General features: G+C 44.2%; 1 protein-coding gene across 1 annotated transcript in view; it reads right to left on the reverse strand.

The window, feature by feature from the left end:
- Nucleotides 1–630: 630 nt before the first annotated feature.
- The window catches only part of gtf2f2a (general transcription factor IIF, polypeptide 2a), a 117,870-nt gene continuing 98,787 nt past the window's right edge, over nt 631–19,713 (reverse strand). The window contains exons 8-9 of the mRNA XM_087993056.1: nt 9,261–9,404; nt 631–1,052 (exon numbers count right to left, since the gene is read on the reverse strand). Coding sequence (XP_087849182.1) covers nt 933–1,052; nt 9,261–9,404 — 264 coding nt within the window. The 3' untranslated portion in view covers nt 631–932. The remainder of the gene's footprint in view (nt 1,053–9,260; nt 9,405–19,713) is intronic.

The raw sequence follows: 19,713 nt of genomic DNA on the forward strand, positions 1-19,713 counted from the left end.
CATCCGAGCTACAAATCTTCTCACAAACTTTGAACAAGGATGGTATTTCTGCTTTGAATGAGAAATCTAATACTGCATTTAAGCCTGATACACACCAGGCCATGATCTGTATCACAGTCTGTGCTGAGGTAGCTGTGTGCATTAAGAATTTTGTTCAGAGAGTCCTGTCTGGTGGGCATCAGATCAAGCTGGTACCAATATCCTCATCTTAAAAGACCTCTTTTAAATTGGTTTATTCTGAAAGAAGGTGTTAGCTGCACAAAGCTCAAACTAGCAACAAAGTTCAAGTAGTCTCGTCTGTTCCCAGTCTATGATGCCCCAGGCAGGAGGTCAAGGCTTCATGGTCTGCACCCACTTGTGTTAGAATGCCCAGTAAGAAGATATTCTGATTTAGGGATTCTTAGAACATAATGTATTCTCTAACTCTATCAAAGACCATATATTCATTCTTTTGCAGAATATCTGCAACTCAAAAACATGTATTGGTTCAATCCCTGACTAAGCACATGCAAATAGCTTGAACAAAAGTCCTTGCAAAAGTAGCTTTTTGTTATTTTTACCATTTGTAAAATCAGTGCACAATGACTGATTCACAGAGTGAACAGCAACACCCACAAAAACACATCTCAATTGTTTCAATACAATACTTTATTAACAGTACAAATATGCTCCTCCTGAATTCATCTTTCCATGTCAAAATACTTGAAAGATACAAAGCATTTCCTTGTTCCAAATAAAAACAAATTACTTACGGACATTTTCACTTTCAAAATAGGATGCCACAAAAAACATTCTGGCTTTTGAGAAAGGATAAACAAAGCTCTACTGTCTTGCTCAGTTCTTAGTGACTGATAGCCAAGTCTATACCTTAGAACGTTTGACTTGTTTGGAATCTCTGCAGCAGCCAACTTGCTCAGCAAGGCTCTGATGTACTATTCGCTTTTGTCTTCATTTTGATAGTGTCGATACTCTGGCTTTAACTCCCAGGTATTCTTGTGAGTGCCTTTCACATTGTAGATACCAATTTCTCTCAAAATTTCCTTTAGATAGGTCTGTGGGTACGGGAGGAAATCAGAAAACAATTATATTGGGTAGCCAAGGTTGTGTATCGTGTACACGGTCATAACATACCGAGGCGCCTTTGTCGAAAACTGCAACCTTTACCATCAAAAAGGACAAGGGCAGCAGATACATGGGAACGCCACTACCTTTGAATTTCCCTCCAAACCCAATCATGATCCTGATTTGGAAATATCTCACTTTCAAATCTGAGTCAAACCTCAGAACTCGCTTCTCTGAAAGCACTGTGGAGGTACCTATGCCTCAAAGGACAGCAGCAGTTCAAGAAGGCAGCTCTCCACCATCTTTCTAAAGGTAAGCTCAGCTATGTGATTACTTTGTCTTTCTTCACTGAGAAAGGTACGAGAAATCTCCCAGAAAGAGAGGCTGAAAGGGAGTAGAGAATGAGGAATTGAAGCAAGTTAGCATTAGTAAAAAGGCTTCCTTGGAGAAATGAATGTCCCCTGGGACCTGATATTCGATGTTGCAGAATGTTGAAAGAGACCACAAAAGCAGAAGGTTACAAATATTAAGCCAATATTTAAGATGTGAGGGTGAAAGAAATGGGGAAGTGCAGACCCATCAGCCTTTTATCAGTAGTAGCGCAAATGCTAGAATCTATTGTAAAGGATGGGATAAATGGATACTTGGGAGAATAAGCGATCCAAATAGACACAGTCAGCTTGGATTGCTGAATGGGAAATTGTATTTGATGAACCTGTTGGGATTATTTTAAGGATATTACTAATGGGATTGACAAAGGAGTTGGTGAATTAGTGTTCTTCAATGTTCAGAAGGTTGGCAAAATGAATGGACATGGAATAGGAGGTCACATGCTGGCATTGGGATTAAGGATTGGCTAACAGGCAGAAAACATTAGGGAAGAACAGGTTTTTCTCACGTGGACGGTTGTTGGCTATTGGACCCTCAACGGTTTGGACACAAGGAGCGAATCGAATCTTTTATAGTTGCAGATGACACAAAGCTAGGCCCCGAAAGTACTTGCAGCAGATTTGGTAGGTGGGAAATATAATTCAGAAAACGTGGTGATCCACTTTGGCAGAAAGAATGATGTGCAAAGTTTTTCTTAACTTAGCAAGTTATATGTACAGAGACCCCCTAACTGTCCTGGTCAAGGAATCAGTGAAGCGGGGATATCAGTGCACGGGCAGAACGGCGTGGAGATTTTAGCGTGGATATCAGTACGTGGGCAGAACAGCGTGGAGATTTCAGCGGGGATATCAGCACATGGGCAGAACAGCGTGGAGATTTCAGCGGGGATATCAGCACATGGGCAGAAGGCGTGGAGATTTCAGCGGGGATATCAGTATGTGGGCAGAACAGCGTGGAGATTTCAGCGGGGATATCAGCACATGGGCAGAACAGCGTGGAGATTTCAGCGGGGATATCAGCACGTGGGCAGAAGGCGTGGAGATTTCAGCGGGGATATCAGTACGTGGGCAGAACGGCGTGGAGATTTCAGCGGGGATATCAGCACATGGGCAGAACAGCGTGGAGATTTCAGCGGGGATATCAGCACATGGGCAGAACGGCGTGGAGATTTCAGCGGGGATATCAGTACGTGGGCAGAACGGCGTGGAGATTTCAGCGGGGATATCAGTACGTGGGCAGAACGGCGTGGAGATTTCAGCGCGGATATCAGCATGTGGGCAGAACAGCGTGGAGATTTCAGCGTGGATATCAGCACATGGGCAGAACGGCGTAGAGATTTCAACGGGGATATCAGTATGTGGGCAGAACGGCGTGGAGATTTCAGCGGGGATATCAGCACATGGGCAGAACGGCGTGGAGATTTCAGCGGGGATATCAGTACGTGGGCAGAACGGCGTGGAGATTTCAGCGCGGATATCAGCACGTGGGCAGAACAGCGTGGAGATTTCAGCGTGGATATCAGCACATGGGCAGAACGGCGTAGAGATTTCAACGGGGATATCAGTATGTGGGCAGAACGGCGTGGAGATTTCAGCGGGGATATCAGCACATGGGCAGAACAGCGTGGAGATTTCAGCGCAGATATCAGTACGTGGGCAGAACCGCGTGGAGATTTCAGCGGGGATATCAGTGCGTGGGCAGAACGGCGTGGAGATTTCAGCGCGGATATCAGTACGTGGGCAGAACGGCGTGGAGATTTCAGCGGGGATATCAGCATATGGGCATAACAGCGTGGAGATTTCAGCGGGGATATCAGTATGCGGGCAGAACGGCGTGGAGATTTCAGCGGGGATATCAGCATATGGGCAGAACAGCGTGGAGATTTCAGCGCAGATATCAGCACATGGGCAGAACGATGTGGAGATTTCAGCGCGGATATCAGTGCATGGGCAGAACGGCATAGAGATTTCAGCGGGGATATCAGTACGTGGGCAGAACGGCGTAGAGATTTCAGCGCGGATATCAGTACGTGGGCAGAACGGCGTGGAGATTTCAGCGCGGATATCAGTACGTGGGCAGAACGGCGTGGAGATTTCAGCGGGGATATCAGCATATGGGCATAACAGCGTGGAGATTTCAGCGGGGATATCAGTATGCGGGCAGAACGGCGTGGAGATTTCAGCGGGGATATCAGCATATGGGCAGAACAGCGTGGAGATTTCAGCGCAGATATCAGCACATGGGCAGAACGATGTGGAGATTTCAGCGCGGATATCAGTGCATGGGCAGAACGGCATAGAGATTTCAGCGGGGATATCAGTACGTGGGCAGAACAGCGTGGAGATTTCAGTGGGGATATCAGTAAGTGGGCAGAACGGCGTGGAAATTTCAGCGCGGATATCAGCACGTGGGTAGAAGGCGTGGAGATTTCAGCGGGGATATCAGTACGTGGGCAGAACGGCGTGGAGATTTCAGCGGGGATATCAGCACGTGGGCAGAAGGCGTGGAGATTTCAGCGGGGATATCAGTACGTGGGCAGAACGGCGTGGAGATTTCAGCGGGGATATCAGCACATGGGCAGAACCGCGAGGAGATTTCAGCGGGGATATCAGTACGTGGGCAGAACGGCGTGGAGATTTCAGCGGGGATATCAGCGCGTGGGCAGAACGGCGTAGAGATTTCAGCGGGGATATCAGTACGTGGGCAGAACCGCATGGAGATTTCAGCGGGGATATCAGTGTGTGGGCAGAACGGCGTGGAGATTTCAGCGCGGATATGAGTATGGGGGCAGAACGGCGTGGAAATTTCAGCGCGGATATCAGCACGTGGGCAGAAGGCGTGGAGATTTCAGCGGGGATATCAGTACGTGGGCAGAACGGCGTGGAGATTTCAGCGGGGATATCAGTACGTGGGCAGAACGGCGTAGAGATTTCAGTGGGGATATCAGTAAGTGGGCAGAACGGCGTGGAGATTTCTGCGCGGATATCAGTACGTGGGCAGAACCGCGAGGAGATTTCTGCGTGGATATCAGTACGTGGGCAGAACCGCGAGGAGATTTCAGCGGGGATATCAGCGCGTGGGCAGAACGGCGTAGAGATTTCAGCGGGGATATCAGTACGTGGGCAGAACCGCATGGAGATTTCAGCGGGGATATCAGTGTGTGGGCAGAACGGCGTGGAGATTTCAGCGCGGATATGAGTATGGGGGCAGAACGGCGTGGAAATTTCAGCGCGGATATCAGAGCATGGGCAGAACGATGTGGAGATTTCAGCGCGGATATCAGTGCATGGGCAGAACGGCGTAGAGATTTCAGCGGGGATATCAGTGCGTGGGCAGAACAGCGTGGAGATTTCAGCGCGGATATCAGTATGGGGGCAGAACGGCGTGGAGATTTCAGCGCGGATATCAGTGCATGGGCAGAACGGCGTAGAGATTTCAGCGGGGATATCAGTACGTGGGCAGAACGGCGTAGAGATTTCAGCGGGGATATCAGTACGTGGGCAGAACGGCGTGGAGATTTCAGCGGGGATATCAGTGCGTGGGCAGAACAGCGTGGAGATTTCAGCGCGGATATCAGTATGGGGGCAGAACGGCGTGGAGATTTCAGCGCGGATATCAGTATGGGGGCAGAACGGCGTGGAGATTTCAGCGGGGATATCAGTGCGTGGGCAGAATGGCGTGGAGATTTCAGCGCGGATATCAGTGCACGGGCAGAACAGCGTGGAGATTTCAGCGGGGATATCAGTGCGTGGGCAGAACGGCGTGTAGATTTCAGCGCGGATATCAGTGCGTGGGCAGAACGGCGTGGAGATTTCAGCGCGGATATCAGTGCGTGGGCAGAACGGCGTGGAGATTTCAGCGCGGATATCAGCACATGGGCAGAACGATGTGGAGATTTCAGCGTGGATATCAGTGCATGGGCAGAACAGCGTGGAGATTTCAGCGTGGATATCAGTACATGGGCAGAACGGCGTGGAGATTTCAGCGCGGATATCAGTACATGGGCAGAACGGCGTGGAGATTTCAGCGCGGATATCAGTACATGGGCAGATCGGCGTGGAGATTTCAGCGGGGATATCAGTGCACGGGTAGAACAGCGTGGGAAGGCTATGGGTATGTTGGCTTTTATTGAAAGAGGATTTGAATACAAAAGAAGCTACATCTTGCTTCAATTGGGTAGAATCTTGGTTAGACCATATCTGTAGAGTACTGTGTGCAGTTTCGATCCCAAAGTCACAGGGAGTGCGATAAAGGTTTGCCCCCAAGATAGTGGGACTGTCCTACAGGGAGATTGGCCAATCTAGGCCTGCACTCTCCAAAGTTTCAAAGATTCCGAGATGAACACATTGAGACTTAAAAAATACTTACAGGGATAGATGCTCCCCCCAGGGTTGGGGAATCTAAAACCAGTGGACACAATTCCAAAATAACGAGAAAGACACTTCAGACTGAGATGAGGAGAATTTTATTTTAGTCAAAGGGTTGAGAAACTTTGGAATTCTATTCCTTCGTTGGCTGTGGAAGCTCAGTTATTGAGTATATTTAAAATAGAGGTTAACTGATTATAAATACCAATGGTGTATAGGGATAAGGGATAGTGTGGCGAAAAAAGGCATTCAAATGTACAATCAGCCATGATCCCGAGCTGGAGGAGGCCTGACAGTGTGAATGGCACATTCCTGCTCTTAGGTGCCTTCCTTTGGGAGGGGTTGCCAAATGCTTGCTGCAAGGATTAGGTTTGAGAAGAATAAGTATGTAGGTGAGCTCGCGGAGTTTGAAGGTTTGTTTTCAGACATTTTAACACCATATTAGGTAACATCATCGGTGAGAGTCTCTGGTGAAGCGCTGGTGATATGTCCCACCTCTCTGTTTATAGGTCTTGGTTTCTTAAGGTGGGTGATGTCATTTCCGGTTCTTTTTCAAGGGAAGGTAGATGGGATCTAAATCGATGTGTTTATTGATGGAGTTCTGGTTAGAAAGCCATGCCCCAAAGACTTGTCTTTGTTTCACCTGTCCCAGGATGTGTGTTGTCCCAGTCAAAGTGGTATCCTTCTTCTCAAACATTGTTTTGGGATTTTGGGATAAGTGGGGGGGAGGTTCTAGGGAGGGCATTATAGAGAATTGGGATGAAGGTAGAACTTCCACATGATTTTGGAATGAGGTTTCACAAAAGACCAAAGATAATGGAACATAGTTTCCTCCTAAAATGTCCCCCCTCCCCCAACCTCCAAACTCGCTAAGCTCTATTGAAAGAAACATGGAGGATAAGGCCATCTATGTCATTATAAGAGGCGAATCAGAGCTGAGGAAAAGTACAACCAACTGGGATTATTTTCATCACAGGTTAAACAGGGACTTGAAGGAGGCTCTGAAAATAGAAAATAGAAAAGTAGCTATTTAGTCAGACTAGGAAAGAAGAATTGAATGAGTGGTTGACAAGAAACTCAAGAGTCAAATTGGACTCGAAATGCTAACTGGAACCGGCCACCTGAAACAAGGGGAGCAAAACCAAATACATTCCAACCAACACTGTATAGCAACGCTTCACAGGAGGCTCCACAGCCCTGAGGATGTCACTTAGAAGGGGTATGAAACATCTGCAAATCCACATTCCCAGCTTGGCAAACATACCCACAACAACTGCAACCCAAGCCACAAATCTTTACACAAACCTTGAATGTTTCTCTCACTACAGATGCTGCCAGACCTGCTGAGTTTCCCCAGCATTGTTTTCCTCAGATATTCAGCCTCCGCAGTATTTTGCTTTTAATATTAATAAAGCAAAAAGGGAAACAGCAGTGATGCGTTTGAACAAATAGCTCCAATGTAAGGGCTACCAAAACATGATGGGGTGAAGAACTACCTTCTGAGCTGTGATTCATGTTCCACTGGACAGCCATGAAGAACAACTCCGTCTGACACAATATATCGTTAAGGGCAGACCCTTACAAACACTACACACACACACAGCCAAACAAACATTACATTTTCAAGTGTAAATGAGATGTTGTAACAGACGAATTCAGGAACACTTTCAAAGTTAGGCCATGACTCACAGCTACAAACACCGGCATTCATTAGAAAATAAATGCATACAACAATTATACAGAATTACAGTCTACTTCTGATCATTCTGAATCAAAACATTTAGTGCAAGCAACACTGAATTAATGGGAATTACACAGCAACATGGGAATTGAATGAAGTGCTTTTGGATTAAGAGGCTTTGGTTGCAGTGCACGCAGTACAGCCAAAATCTTTTCTATATTGTTGCTCAATATTCATCTCTGAGGCAACATAGCTGAAAGAATAACTAAGTACAGTCCTTATGTGCTTACCAGACAGGAATTCATAAAATCAAACATTCCATTAGATTTCCCCCACTCGGATCAAGTTATGTGCTATCCCACACCATGGGTAATATCCATCCTGTACAGACATTAGCTCCCATCCTCCAACTTGCTCAAACGTAGAATTATCCTGCCTATGTTTAAACCTTCCACAAACTCATCTCTTTCTTCTCCTATTGCTCTGCACTGACTCGGAATGTTCTGCCCCACTGACTCCACTTTCTAATGCATCTGACCACTTTATGCCAACTATACTTCAAACAGCCTAGGTCTGAATTTCTGGAATTCCCTCCCTAAACTGCCCTACATTCAAGACCCTCCTCTATGACCAATCTTGTCATCCCTCTCACCTTTTCTTTCCTTGAATGAACTGCTGGTTTTTATACACACTTCTGAGTGGTAATTTAGGATGGTATGGGGAAATACTAGAAACTTGGGGAAAAACTGCGGCATGAACTGGATCACTCTTCAAAAGAGCCGGCAATGATTCAATAAGCTAAATGACCTCTTTTAGTGTTCTATGTATAAACACAAGCTGTCACCATTTTCTTTGCTAGATTCCTGCTGTACTGACCATAGCCACCAGTGGCACAAGAATTTTCTACAGTACAGTCACTGAGTCCCAATTCAGTTAGCAGCTCCCGAACTTTAATCCTGAATTGGAAACATGTGGCACACATAGTTAATGGAAAATCTTTACTTCCAAATGGGTGGTGCAATAGTAATGATTCTACCTCTGAACCAGGAGGGCCAGATTAAAGTTCCTCCTGCCCTGGATGCACAACACAGCATTTCCAAACAGGTCGATTCAACTAATCTTTGGTCCCTATTGGTGAAGTTGCTGCACACTGTTTCAAATGTACAACCTCGATAGTGCGGAGATGAATTGGAAAGGTTTAGAAAGCAAGATCAAAAGGTTTTTAAAAAAAAAATTAACCTATTCTGACAGGTTATGAAACACCTCACTGGCAGGTGCGACTTGGACCCAGACTTTCTGATCCTGAGGTAGGGACACTACCACAGTGCCACAACAGTAAATGATCTTGAGTGAGAATTTCAGTTCAATTTATCTTCGCTGTACTTGCTTACTGCTTCCAAATTAAACTATTATTTCTTGTCACAAACTGTTGGGGAAATTTATACAAGTTAAGGATAAGTTTATTGTGCTGTCATATGAGTTTTATGTGCTGTTAACTCAGGCAGGAGAGGTGATAAGTGAATTGTGGAGGTGCAAAAGCAAATTCACTATTTCATCTGATAGCTACAACTCATTGTGAAGCTTCATGCTGCTTAAGGATATATTAATGCAAGACCATTCAGCAACAAGCATCCCAAACAAAAATGTCCATGTGCCTCAAATTGAGGCTGCTATTGAAGAAGCTTCAAATTGTCAAACACTTCAAATCCACCAGATGGCACTGGTGGACTTTGAGCTGCACATCATTCCCTTTTACTTACAACTGGCTGCTTAGTAATGTCCACCAGGTCCTTGATGTTGTAGTACTGGTGCTTCTCAAAGGCTGAAAACAACATATCCAGTACTTGCTGCCTATCAGCACGGGCACGTTTCCCATCTTCCTTCTTCTTCCTCTCGTATTCAATCTAACGGAAAGCACAATATTAGAAAATGAGTGCTCAAACTGTTTTTGCTTATTCTTTCATGGGATGAGGATGTCACTGGCTGAGCCAGATTTAATGTCCATCGGGCAGTTAAGAGTCAGCAACATGGCTGTAGGTCTGGAGTTACACAGGCCAAACCAGGGAAGGTTCCTTCCCTAAAAGGATATTAGTGAACCGGATGGGTTTTTCCAACAACTAACAATAGATTAACATTCATCATTAGACTCAATTCCAGATTTTTATTGAATTCAAATTCCACCATCTGGTGGGATTTGAACCCAGGTCCCCAGAATATGACCCGGATCTCTGGATTAACCATCTAGTGTTGAAACCACTAAACCATCACATCTCCGAACACAGCAGAAACCTTTTCAGGGAAACTAGCAAAGGTCACTTCATTTCACTCTTACAACACAACAATGAATGAGACAAGGACAGGGAGCTGCCCAGTGTTACTAACACAAGGATATATTCTTATTCTTTCTTGTGTCCCCCCACCCCCACCCCTTCAAGATTTGCTCATTCTCCAATGTTCCCACAAGTGATGACCATGACACGGTCTCTACCAAGGTCACTCTGCAATGGCTCCACAGAGAACCCTCCAATGTGCAGCTCCTGAGCTGTCTCTGGAAGAAGGCAGCCTGCTGTCTGCACTGCAGCAAATGAACAGACCAAGGAGGCAGTTGCTGGGAAGGTAACTGTTAGCAGAATCCGAGCTTGTCCGATTTCAACAGATTTATTTCTTTAAACCTCCTTTCCCTGTTTTTTTTTATTTCAACTGATTAAAGAACTACTGTCTATTGCTGCTGTTCAGGTGTGACCCCTGCCTGTAAGATGGATGTGCAGCAGCTCAGCCAAAGCTTGTCCTCACTCAATATCCACAGAGATAGGTTCATCAGCAGCCCTGCTGACAGGCTAGCGATCAGTAGTGAGGGGGAGGGTACCTCCCCTTAACTAGGCCAAGTGAGGCTACATGCCGCAGCGGGATCTTACTGTCTGCTGGACAGCTGACTCGCTGACTTATCTGGCTGAAGCCAAGCACAGAGACTGTCTAAGATCAAGACGGCTGTGTCAGGAAGCACCGTGGGAAGAGGCCAGACATTAGCCTTCTTTTTCCCCGAATTTGACAGGATTATTTGGGGTATTCAATTTTGTTAGGATATGAAAGGCGAAACAAAGTGAAGAACCGACTGAATCCAATGTGCTTGACTGTCACGTGATTTCTATGGAAAGTCGGCATTCTTGATTTAGTGTCTATTACCAACGCTTGTGGTCCAGATGACCTCTGTCAGCGTCCACAACTATCATTCCTGCTGCACCACGCCAGTTTCTCAATCCTATTTGCTCCCAGAGTCCTGTAGTCAAATAACCAGTGGAACAAGAACTAAATGTGTGACATGATACTAAGACTAAGGTAGATCAGTACGGAAATGTGGATATGGGGAATGTCAAATCAGGTAAAATCCTTTTGAATGGCAGAGCAGAGCCAAGCAGCTGAACAACCCACACCTGTTCTCATTTCTTACGGAGTCATCCAGCACAGAAACAGAACCTTCGGCCCAACCAGTCCACGCTGACCCAAACTGAACTAGTCCCACCTGCCTGCGCTTGGCCGATATCTCTCCGAACATTTCCAATTCATGAACTTATCCAAATGTCTTTGAAAGACTAAGTCAGCACTTCCTCTGGCAGTTCATTCCACACACAAACCACACTCTGTGTAAAAAGAATTGCTCCTCATATCCTTGTTAAAACTTTCTCCTTTCACCATAAAAACACTTCCCCTTGTTTTGAACTCCCCCTTGTTTTGAACTCCCCCACCCGAGGGAAAAGACCTCTGCTAATCACCTTATCCGTGCCCCTTATGATTTCATAAAGATCTCCAAGGTCACCCCTCGACCTCCTACACTCCAGTGAAAGAAAAATCCCAGTCTTTCCAGGCTCTTTTTATATCTCTAACCCTCCATTCCCACTTATGCTCTTATTAAATAAACGTAAATAAATCAGAAATGAGAGATAAAACATTAGAGTGGATGACAGCTTTAGGACTCAAATAAACTTTTTTAAAATTCAAAAACGCAGAATAATTTGAACGAATAGCACACACACATTCAACTTGGAGGGTAATAACTGTGCTCAATCATGTCCAAGAGATGGTCAGGTCTGGGAAGATAATGTGCTAAGGCCTTAAGGTTATAAAGGTCCACAGGAGAGGGTAGGTCAAAAAGAACTGCCTCAGTGACAAAGGATGAAATTACTTTTGTAACAAGAGTAAATCTCGGCGGTTAGCACGCAGTGGCAATTTTGTGGGTCGAACTAAATCACACAAAAATGACAAACTGTAGCAGGAGATCTGTACAAGTTTCCTGGTATCAGTGAAACAGTGGACTGTATAAAGGCGAAGTTTAATCAAGCATGTAGCAGAGGCAGAACCACATACCTGGGGAGTTTTATTTGTAGGTTGGGATAGGCAAAGCCACACATGTCAGAAGGATAATGAAATTCCTTGGTGCGTCTCTAGGTTTCTGCAGCAAAATGTTCCAGTGCTGACAAAGGGGCTGGCCGCCTTAGAATCATTTCAGAATCCCTACAACATGGAAGATGGCCATTCGGCCCAAGGAGTCTACACCAACCCTCCAAAGAATACTCACCCTACCCGAAATCTGTGACCCTGCATTTCCCATGTAATCCACCTAACCTGCACATCCATGGACAATTGACAATTTTAGCATTGCCAATCTACCTAACCAGATTTGGGAATGCATGGCAAGATTGATTTATTTAACAGCCAAATATCACATGAACATTTATTCGAGCGCGATTGTGAAAAGATCGCATTCAACAGTATAAGGAAGAAATGCAAAGCAGTTGCTATGATTCCAGATTTAAGAAAGACAGCCTTCAGCAGAGTATGCTAGAGGAGGTCCATAGTAAACCTAGAAAATCTTTCAAAAAGTACAATGACAGTTAATATGTGAGTTGTAGTCCAAAAAAGAACCAGTTATACACAACAGGTTTATGCACCTAAACAGCCAATAAAAAGAAAACATAACCCAAGGACAACTGAGGAGTTAAGAGACAACAAAATTAAAATAAAAGGAATACAATGATAACAGATTTTGGAAAATGTAAAAGGTGCCAAGAACAACAAAGGATTTCAAGACAGTAAGAGCTACAAAAAGGGAATATGAATATTGTAAATCAACATTAAAAGATTTACAATAACATTAGGACAAAAAAAAAGTACAGGCATGAGTAGTGTGGGTCTACAAAAGGCTTATAATGATGTTTTTGCAAATGGGAATAAAAGTATTGGGCATGCTAAATAATGACTTTGCATCAGTATTTAATGCAGAGGAAGAGATCAATATCAAAAACAAAGACATTTACATAGCACCTTTTCTAAGAGGTAGCAAAATGTTTCACAGCCAATGAAGTAATTTTGAAAAGAAGTCACCGTTGTATGTGGGAAACATAGCAGCAAAGCAAGCTTCCACAGGCAATGTGATGAGCAGATAATCTGTTGGTATTGACAGCACACACTGGTGTTCTTCAAAATAGTGCACAGGGACCTTTCACATCCAACTGAGGGGCACACATGATTAATGTATCAACTGAAAGCACGGCACCGCCAACAGTGCTCACTCACTAACACTCTGAAATGTTAACCTTGATGTTTGTGTTCATAACTTTATGGCTCAGAGACATGGGGACCGTGCCTTACACATGCAGATGTCTCCTGGAGACTCATCAAAATTATCATAAGCAAAATAAGCTGTTGAAGAGAATAATGGCTCCTTGGAATGTCTAGGACTTAGGGCATGTAGGAACACAGCAACTAGAGTAGGCCCAGGAAGCATCCTACCCCACTCTCAGGGTTTACACACTAATTGACCTGCACGTAGACAAAGGCAAAAAGATACAGCATGAACATTCACACACACACACCATATCACTGTCACTTGTAAATAAGTACAGTACCTGTTTCTTTATGAGCGCTAACCTGGGCACTCTTTTCACAACAACACATCACATCAGGAGTGTTAAAATATTGTCATTTAGTTTGGGACAGTTCGTGATAACTAGTCCATTTGAAAAAGGGATCCTTCACCCAAAAATATTGGAGAGATGGTGATCATCATCAAAAAACATTGAATCGCCGAGCCTCCAAAAGAACTTGTATTTATGTAGCACTTACATAACAAAGTCCCACCCGTCATGTCAGATATTACAGTAGATGATCAAAATATTGTTAAGAGGTAAACTTAAAGGAGTCCACTAAAGGAAGTGAGGGCAAGGAATGTGTTGAACAGAAGCGGTGATGAGATCACTCCAGACATCCTCATGGGGCACTGACGGCCTCGCCCTGCAAATCAAAGACTTTGCCATATCCCTACACAGCATTACTCAGTCAACTTCCTAAGCAGGTCAATAATTTGCTTACAATTTAGCTTAAAAGCTTTTAGAAACACAAGACTTAATCTGTCAGTCAATAAGCTCGTAGCTGATACGAGAGTGATCTGAACTCCTTTTTCCTGTCTGCCTCTAATAGCCCAGAACTCCCTTGCCTGGCCAAAACATCCAACTCTGGCTTGAATCAATTCGACAGGAAAGCCTTAACTGTTTTCCTGGGAAGAGAATTACAGACGAATGATCTTCAGAGAAAACAAAAAGGTTACAGGAAGACATGACACACTTTATCAAATGCTTTCCAGAAGTTCATATAAATACTCTCCTGTCACTACTTTAGTCAGCTCTTCAGCAGGAATATAATTTCTATATTACAAATCCATGCTGGCTTTCTCGGGTTAGCAGGATATTGTCAAAGTGTTCAGTTTATCCACCCCTAACCTGGGCGTTTTACTGACATTGTTTTATTTATAACTGGTCTCTGCTTTTCCTGTCGAGAGTGTGGTGCTGGAAAAGCACAGCAGGTCAGGCAGCATCCAAGGAGCAGGAGAATCGATGTTTCAGGCATAAGTCCTTCATCAGGAATGAGGCTGGGAGCCTCAGAGGTGGAGATAAGTAGGAGGGGAGTAAGGCTGGGGTAAAGTAGCTGAGTGTGCGATAGGTCAGAGGGGAGGGTGGAGCAGATAGGTGGGAAGGAGGATGGACAGATGGGACAGGTCATGAAAGCAGTGCTGAGCTGGAAGGTTGGATCTGGGATAAGATGGGGGAAGAGAAAATGGGGAAACTGATGAAATCCACATTGATGCCATGGGCTGGAGGGTCCTGAGGCGGAAGATGAGGTACTCTTCCTCCAGGTGTCAGGTGGTAAGGGAGTGGTGATGGAGGAGGCCCAGGACCTGCATGTCCTGGGCAGAATGGGAGAGGGAGGTCAAGTGTTCAGCCATGGGGCAGTGGGGTTGATTTGTACGGGTGTCCCGGAGATGTTCTCTCAAGCGCTCTGCGAGTAGGTGTCCTGTCTCCCCAATATAGAGGAGACCGCATCGGGAGCAATGAATACAGTAACAGACATGGGTGAAAGTGCAGCTGTAACTTTGAGGGATGTGGAAGGCTCTTTTGGGGCCTTGGACAGAGGTGTGTGTGTGTGTGTGTGTGCAGGTTTTGCAATTCTTGTGGTGGCAGGGGAAGGTGCTGGGAGGGGAGGGTGCTGGGAGGGGAGGGTGGGCTGGTGAGTACGTGGCCCTGACGAGCCCCTCGAGAGGTGGTCTCCATCCACTTCCTTTTAAAGCCAGATCCTTCAGGAGTAAAATCAGGAAACATTTCAATACATGAAGGGTAGGAGGGGGGCTTGGAGCTTTCTTTGACAATTGGCAATATTTGCTGGCTTAATTGTTAATTCTGACGTTAGCAGATTTTTATTAATCAAAAAGTATTTGAGGGATACAAGGCGAAAAAAGCGTACCATAAGAACCACCAAGCAGCACTTGCTTAGCAACAATCTGCTCACTGATGCTGAGGTTTGGTTCCGCCAGAGTCATTTTGCTCTTCACCTCATTACAGCACTCACTAGTCGAAACGTGGACAGAAGAGCAGAACTCCCAAGGTGGTGAGGGTGAGAGTGACTGCCCTTGAACTCAAGGCCACATCAAACAGAGTGTGGCATCAAGAAGCCCAAGCAAAACCAGAGTCAGTGGTACAGGCACAGAATGCTGGAGAAACTCACTAAGTCTGGCAGCATCTGTGAAGAGAGAGAAATGGAGTTCACATTTCAACTCACTTTCAGAATGAAGATCAATGCGAATGAGGGGAAAAACTCTCCTTGGGCTAAAATGTTTGTAGTTGTTGGAGCTCAGTCATTTTAATTTATGGGCTTCACTCCAGGTACCTCAAGGTTCTTGGCCTAACCACCTTCGTAAGAACATAATAGATAAGAGCAGATGTCTGCCATTCAGCGTACTGAGTCTGCTCCATGATTCAGTGAGGTCATGAAACCCACAACTCAACTTCCTGCCCGATCCACAGAACTCTAGATTCCTTTACTGATTAAAAATAGACTCAGTCTCGACAGCTCTTCATGGTAAATAATTCCACAGAATCATTACCTCCTGAGAGAAGAAATTTCTTTGTCGCTATCCTAACTGGTTTTAGATTCTCCCACAAGGGGAAACGTTTCTCAACGTCTACTCTCTTGAGTCCCCTAAACATTTTGGTCACTTTGGTTTCAATATGGTCACTTCTCAATCTTTTAAACTCAAATAGGAATTGAAGGCCAATCTATTCAATATCCCCTCATAAGAAAATCCTTCCATACCACAGATCAACCTAAAAAACGTTCTCTGGACTATTTCTAATGCCAATATATCTTTCTGTTGTTGAGGGGACCAAAACTAGGTGTGGTCTGATTAGTGCCTTGTATAGTTTCAGCAAGCCTTCCCTATTGTTATATTGCATTCCCTTTGAAATAAAGGTCAATATTCCATTTCCTTCCCTATCATCTGCTGAACTTGGATGGTAGCTTTTTTGATTCATGGATAAGGATTCCCAAATCCCTCTGTGCTGCATCTTTCTGCAGTCTTTCTCTATTTAAATAATATTTGATTTCTCTATTCTTCCTGCCAATGTGCATAACCTCACATTTTCCTACATTATATTCCATCTTCCATGTTTTGCCGACTCAATTAATGCGTCTGTATCTCTCTGTAGACTTTGTGCCGTCCTCACTATTCAACGTCCCAACTATTTCTGTGTCACCCAAAACTTTGGAGAGTGTATATTTATTTTTATAATCCACTAATAGTAATTAATCTTTATTGTAAATAATTGTGGCCCCAGCGTTGACACCTGAGGCACTCCACTAGTTACAAGTTGCCACCCTGAAAATATCTCCCTTCTCCCAACTCTGTCTTCTACTAGTTAGTCAATTCTCTCTTTGTGCTAATGCACCCCCTACAACACCATGGACTCTTATCTTATTATGTAGCCTTACATGCAGTACCTCATTGAATGGCATTTGGAAATCCAAATGCATTACATCTACTGATTTCCCTCTATCTATCCTGCTTGTTACATCCTCAAAGAGCAGTAATAAATTTGTCAGGCATAAGTTCTCCTTCATGAAGCTATGTCAGTTCTGCTTGTTCATATTATGTATTATTAAATTTTCTAGGATTATATCCTTTATAACAGACTGGAACATTTTGCCTATGATTGTTGTTAAACTAATTGGCCTGTCTGTAATTATGTTTTTCATCTTCCCTTTTGAGTTAAGGTGCTGCAGTGGCAGTTTTTCAATCCACTGGGACTTCTTCCAGAGTCTCAGGATTCTTGGAAAATTATTACCAGTGGGTCCACTATCTCTGTATCTTTAGACCTATTATTTCCCCGGTAGTTTTTCCTCTGCGAATACTTCCAGTATTTAGGTCTTTTCTGTTTTTGCTCCTTGATTTTTGCTCTTGGTGTTGTGGTGTTCCACAGTCAAGACTGAAGCAAAGGATTTGTTCAGCATCTCTGCTATTTCCTGGCTTCCCAGCCGCATTCTCTAGTGGACCAGTATTCACTTTGGCTTCTCTTTTTTTTAATTTAAAAGTGTTTGAAGAAGATCTTATTGTCTGTTTTGATATTATTTGCTAAGTTATGCTTAAATTTATTTCTTCCTCTTGTCTTTTTGTCAGTTTTTAAAACTTTCCTGATTTGTGGTTCCCCACTAATCTTTGCCACATTGTATGCTATTTCTTTCGACTTGATGTGGTCCTTAGCTTTTTGTTTAACCATGGATGGTTTATTTCTTTGCTGAAATCCTCCTTAGTCACTGAGATATCTTTCTTGAGTCACGAACAATTATCTTCAATGTGTGTTCAACTATCTTTTCTGCTGAACTCCCTTATCAGTTCGATCTGCCCTAATCTCTTTGTAAATATCCTTACATAGGTTTAGCACAGTTGTTTCCGATCTAAGTTTCTCACTCTCAAACTGAGTGTTAAATTCTACCATGTTGTGGTCACTGTTCTCTGAAGGATACAAAGAACAGTACAGCACAGGAATCAGGCATTTCAGCCCAAGACTGCGCCGTCACATGATGCCTTCCTAAACTAAAAACCTTTTGCCTCTATGCAGCCTGTATGCCTGTATTCCCTGTCAATTTATGAATCTGTCCAGATGCCTTTTAAGCATTGCTTTTGTATCCACCTCCATTACCTCCTCTGGCAGTGCAATCCAAGCACTTACCACTCTATGTAAAACTTAGCTTGCTTCTCACATCTTGTCTAAACTTACCCTCTTTTATCTTAAACCTCTGTCCCCAGTGACTGACACTTCCATCTTGGGAAGACAACTCCTACTATCCATGTCTCCCATAATTTTGTAAACTTCTATCAGATTGTCCCTCATCCTTCAAGTGAAAACAAACCAAGTTTGTCCAATATCTTCTTAAAGCTAGTACCCTCCAAACCAGGCAACATCCTGGTAAGCTGCTCTGTAGCTTTCCTAAAGCGTCCATATCCTTCTTGCGAGTATGGCAACCACAACACAATATTCTGAACGTGGCTGAAGTAAAGTTCTATTCAGCTGCAACATGCCTTGCCAGTTTTTATACTCTATGCCCCAACCAATGAAGGCAGGCATACTATGTGCCTTCTTGACCACCTTATCCACTTTTGTTGGCACTTTCAGGGAACTGTTGACCTTTCATCGTAGATTCCCTCTGTATGTTGATACTACTAAGAGTTCTGCCTTTTACTGCATACTTGCCTCCTGCTTTAGATCTCCAAAATACATTTGCCTGGATTAAACTCCATCTGTCACTTCTTCACACAAGTTTCTATAACTATCTACATAATGCTGTAGCCTCTGGCAATCCCCCTCACTATCCGCAGCTCCCTCCAATCTTAGCGTCATCCGTAAACCCACTAATCAGGCTAACTACATTCTCCTCCAAATCATTTATATCTGTTACAAACAACATGGATCCCAGCACTGATCCCCGAGGAACACCACTGGTCCCAGATCTGCAATCTGAAAAACCCCTTCCATACTGCTACTCCCCTATTACAAAGCTAGGTCTGTACCTCACCACAGATCCCACGTAACCTGACCTTTTGCATCAGCCTGACAGGAGGTACCTTGTTAAAAAATACCTACCGCCCTGCTCTCAGCAATTATCTCTGTCAATTCCTCAAAAATCTCCATCAAGGTTTTGAGACACGACCTTCCCTGCTCAAAGCTATGGTGCTTGTCCCTAGTAAATGCAAAATTTTCCAAATGTGATTAAATTCTTTCCCTAAGGAATTTCCCCTAAGGTTTTCCTCGCACTGACTTAAGGCTTACCAACTTGTAATTTCCCAGGTTATCCCTGTTGTCTTTTTATAAACCAGGGAACAATGTTGGCTATTCTCCAGTCTTCTGGGACCTTTCCTGTGGCTAAAGTGGATACAAAGATTTTCTACGAGGGCCCAGCAATTTCCACATCTGCCTCCTTCAGCATTCTGGGATAGATCCCACCAGGTCCAGGAGACTTGTCTATTTTCTGGTTTTTTAAGACTGGCAATGCCACCTCCTTTTTAATGTTGACATGCCCTAGAAAATCAACATACCTTTCCCAAGACTCATCACCCAGCACGTCCTTCTCCTTTGTGAATACTGATGCAAAACTCCTCGGTAAATCACCGACTTCCTCTGGCTCCATGGATAAATTCCCTCCTTTGTCTTTGAATGGACATACCCTTTCCCAAGCCATCCTCTTCCTCCTTGTATATGTATAAATGCCTTGGGATTTTCCTTAATCCCGTCTGCCAAACAAGAGTTCACGGTCCCTTTTAGCCCTCCTAATTCCTTGTTTGAGTTCTTTCCTGCTATCTTTGTATTCGTTGAGGGCTCTGTCTGTCTTCAG

This window comes from Chiloscyllium plagiosum, unplaced genomic scaffold (assembly GCF_037043375.1).
Source record: "Chiloscyllium plagiosum isolate Xiang-an unplaced genomic scaffold, Cpla_swu_hap1 HiC_scaffold_12, whole genome shotgun sequence".
NCBI lineage: Eukaryota > Metazoa > Chordata > Chondrichthyes > Orectolobiformes > Hemiscylliidae > Chiloscyllium > Chiloscyllium plagiosum.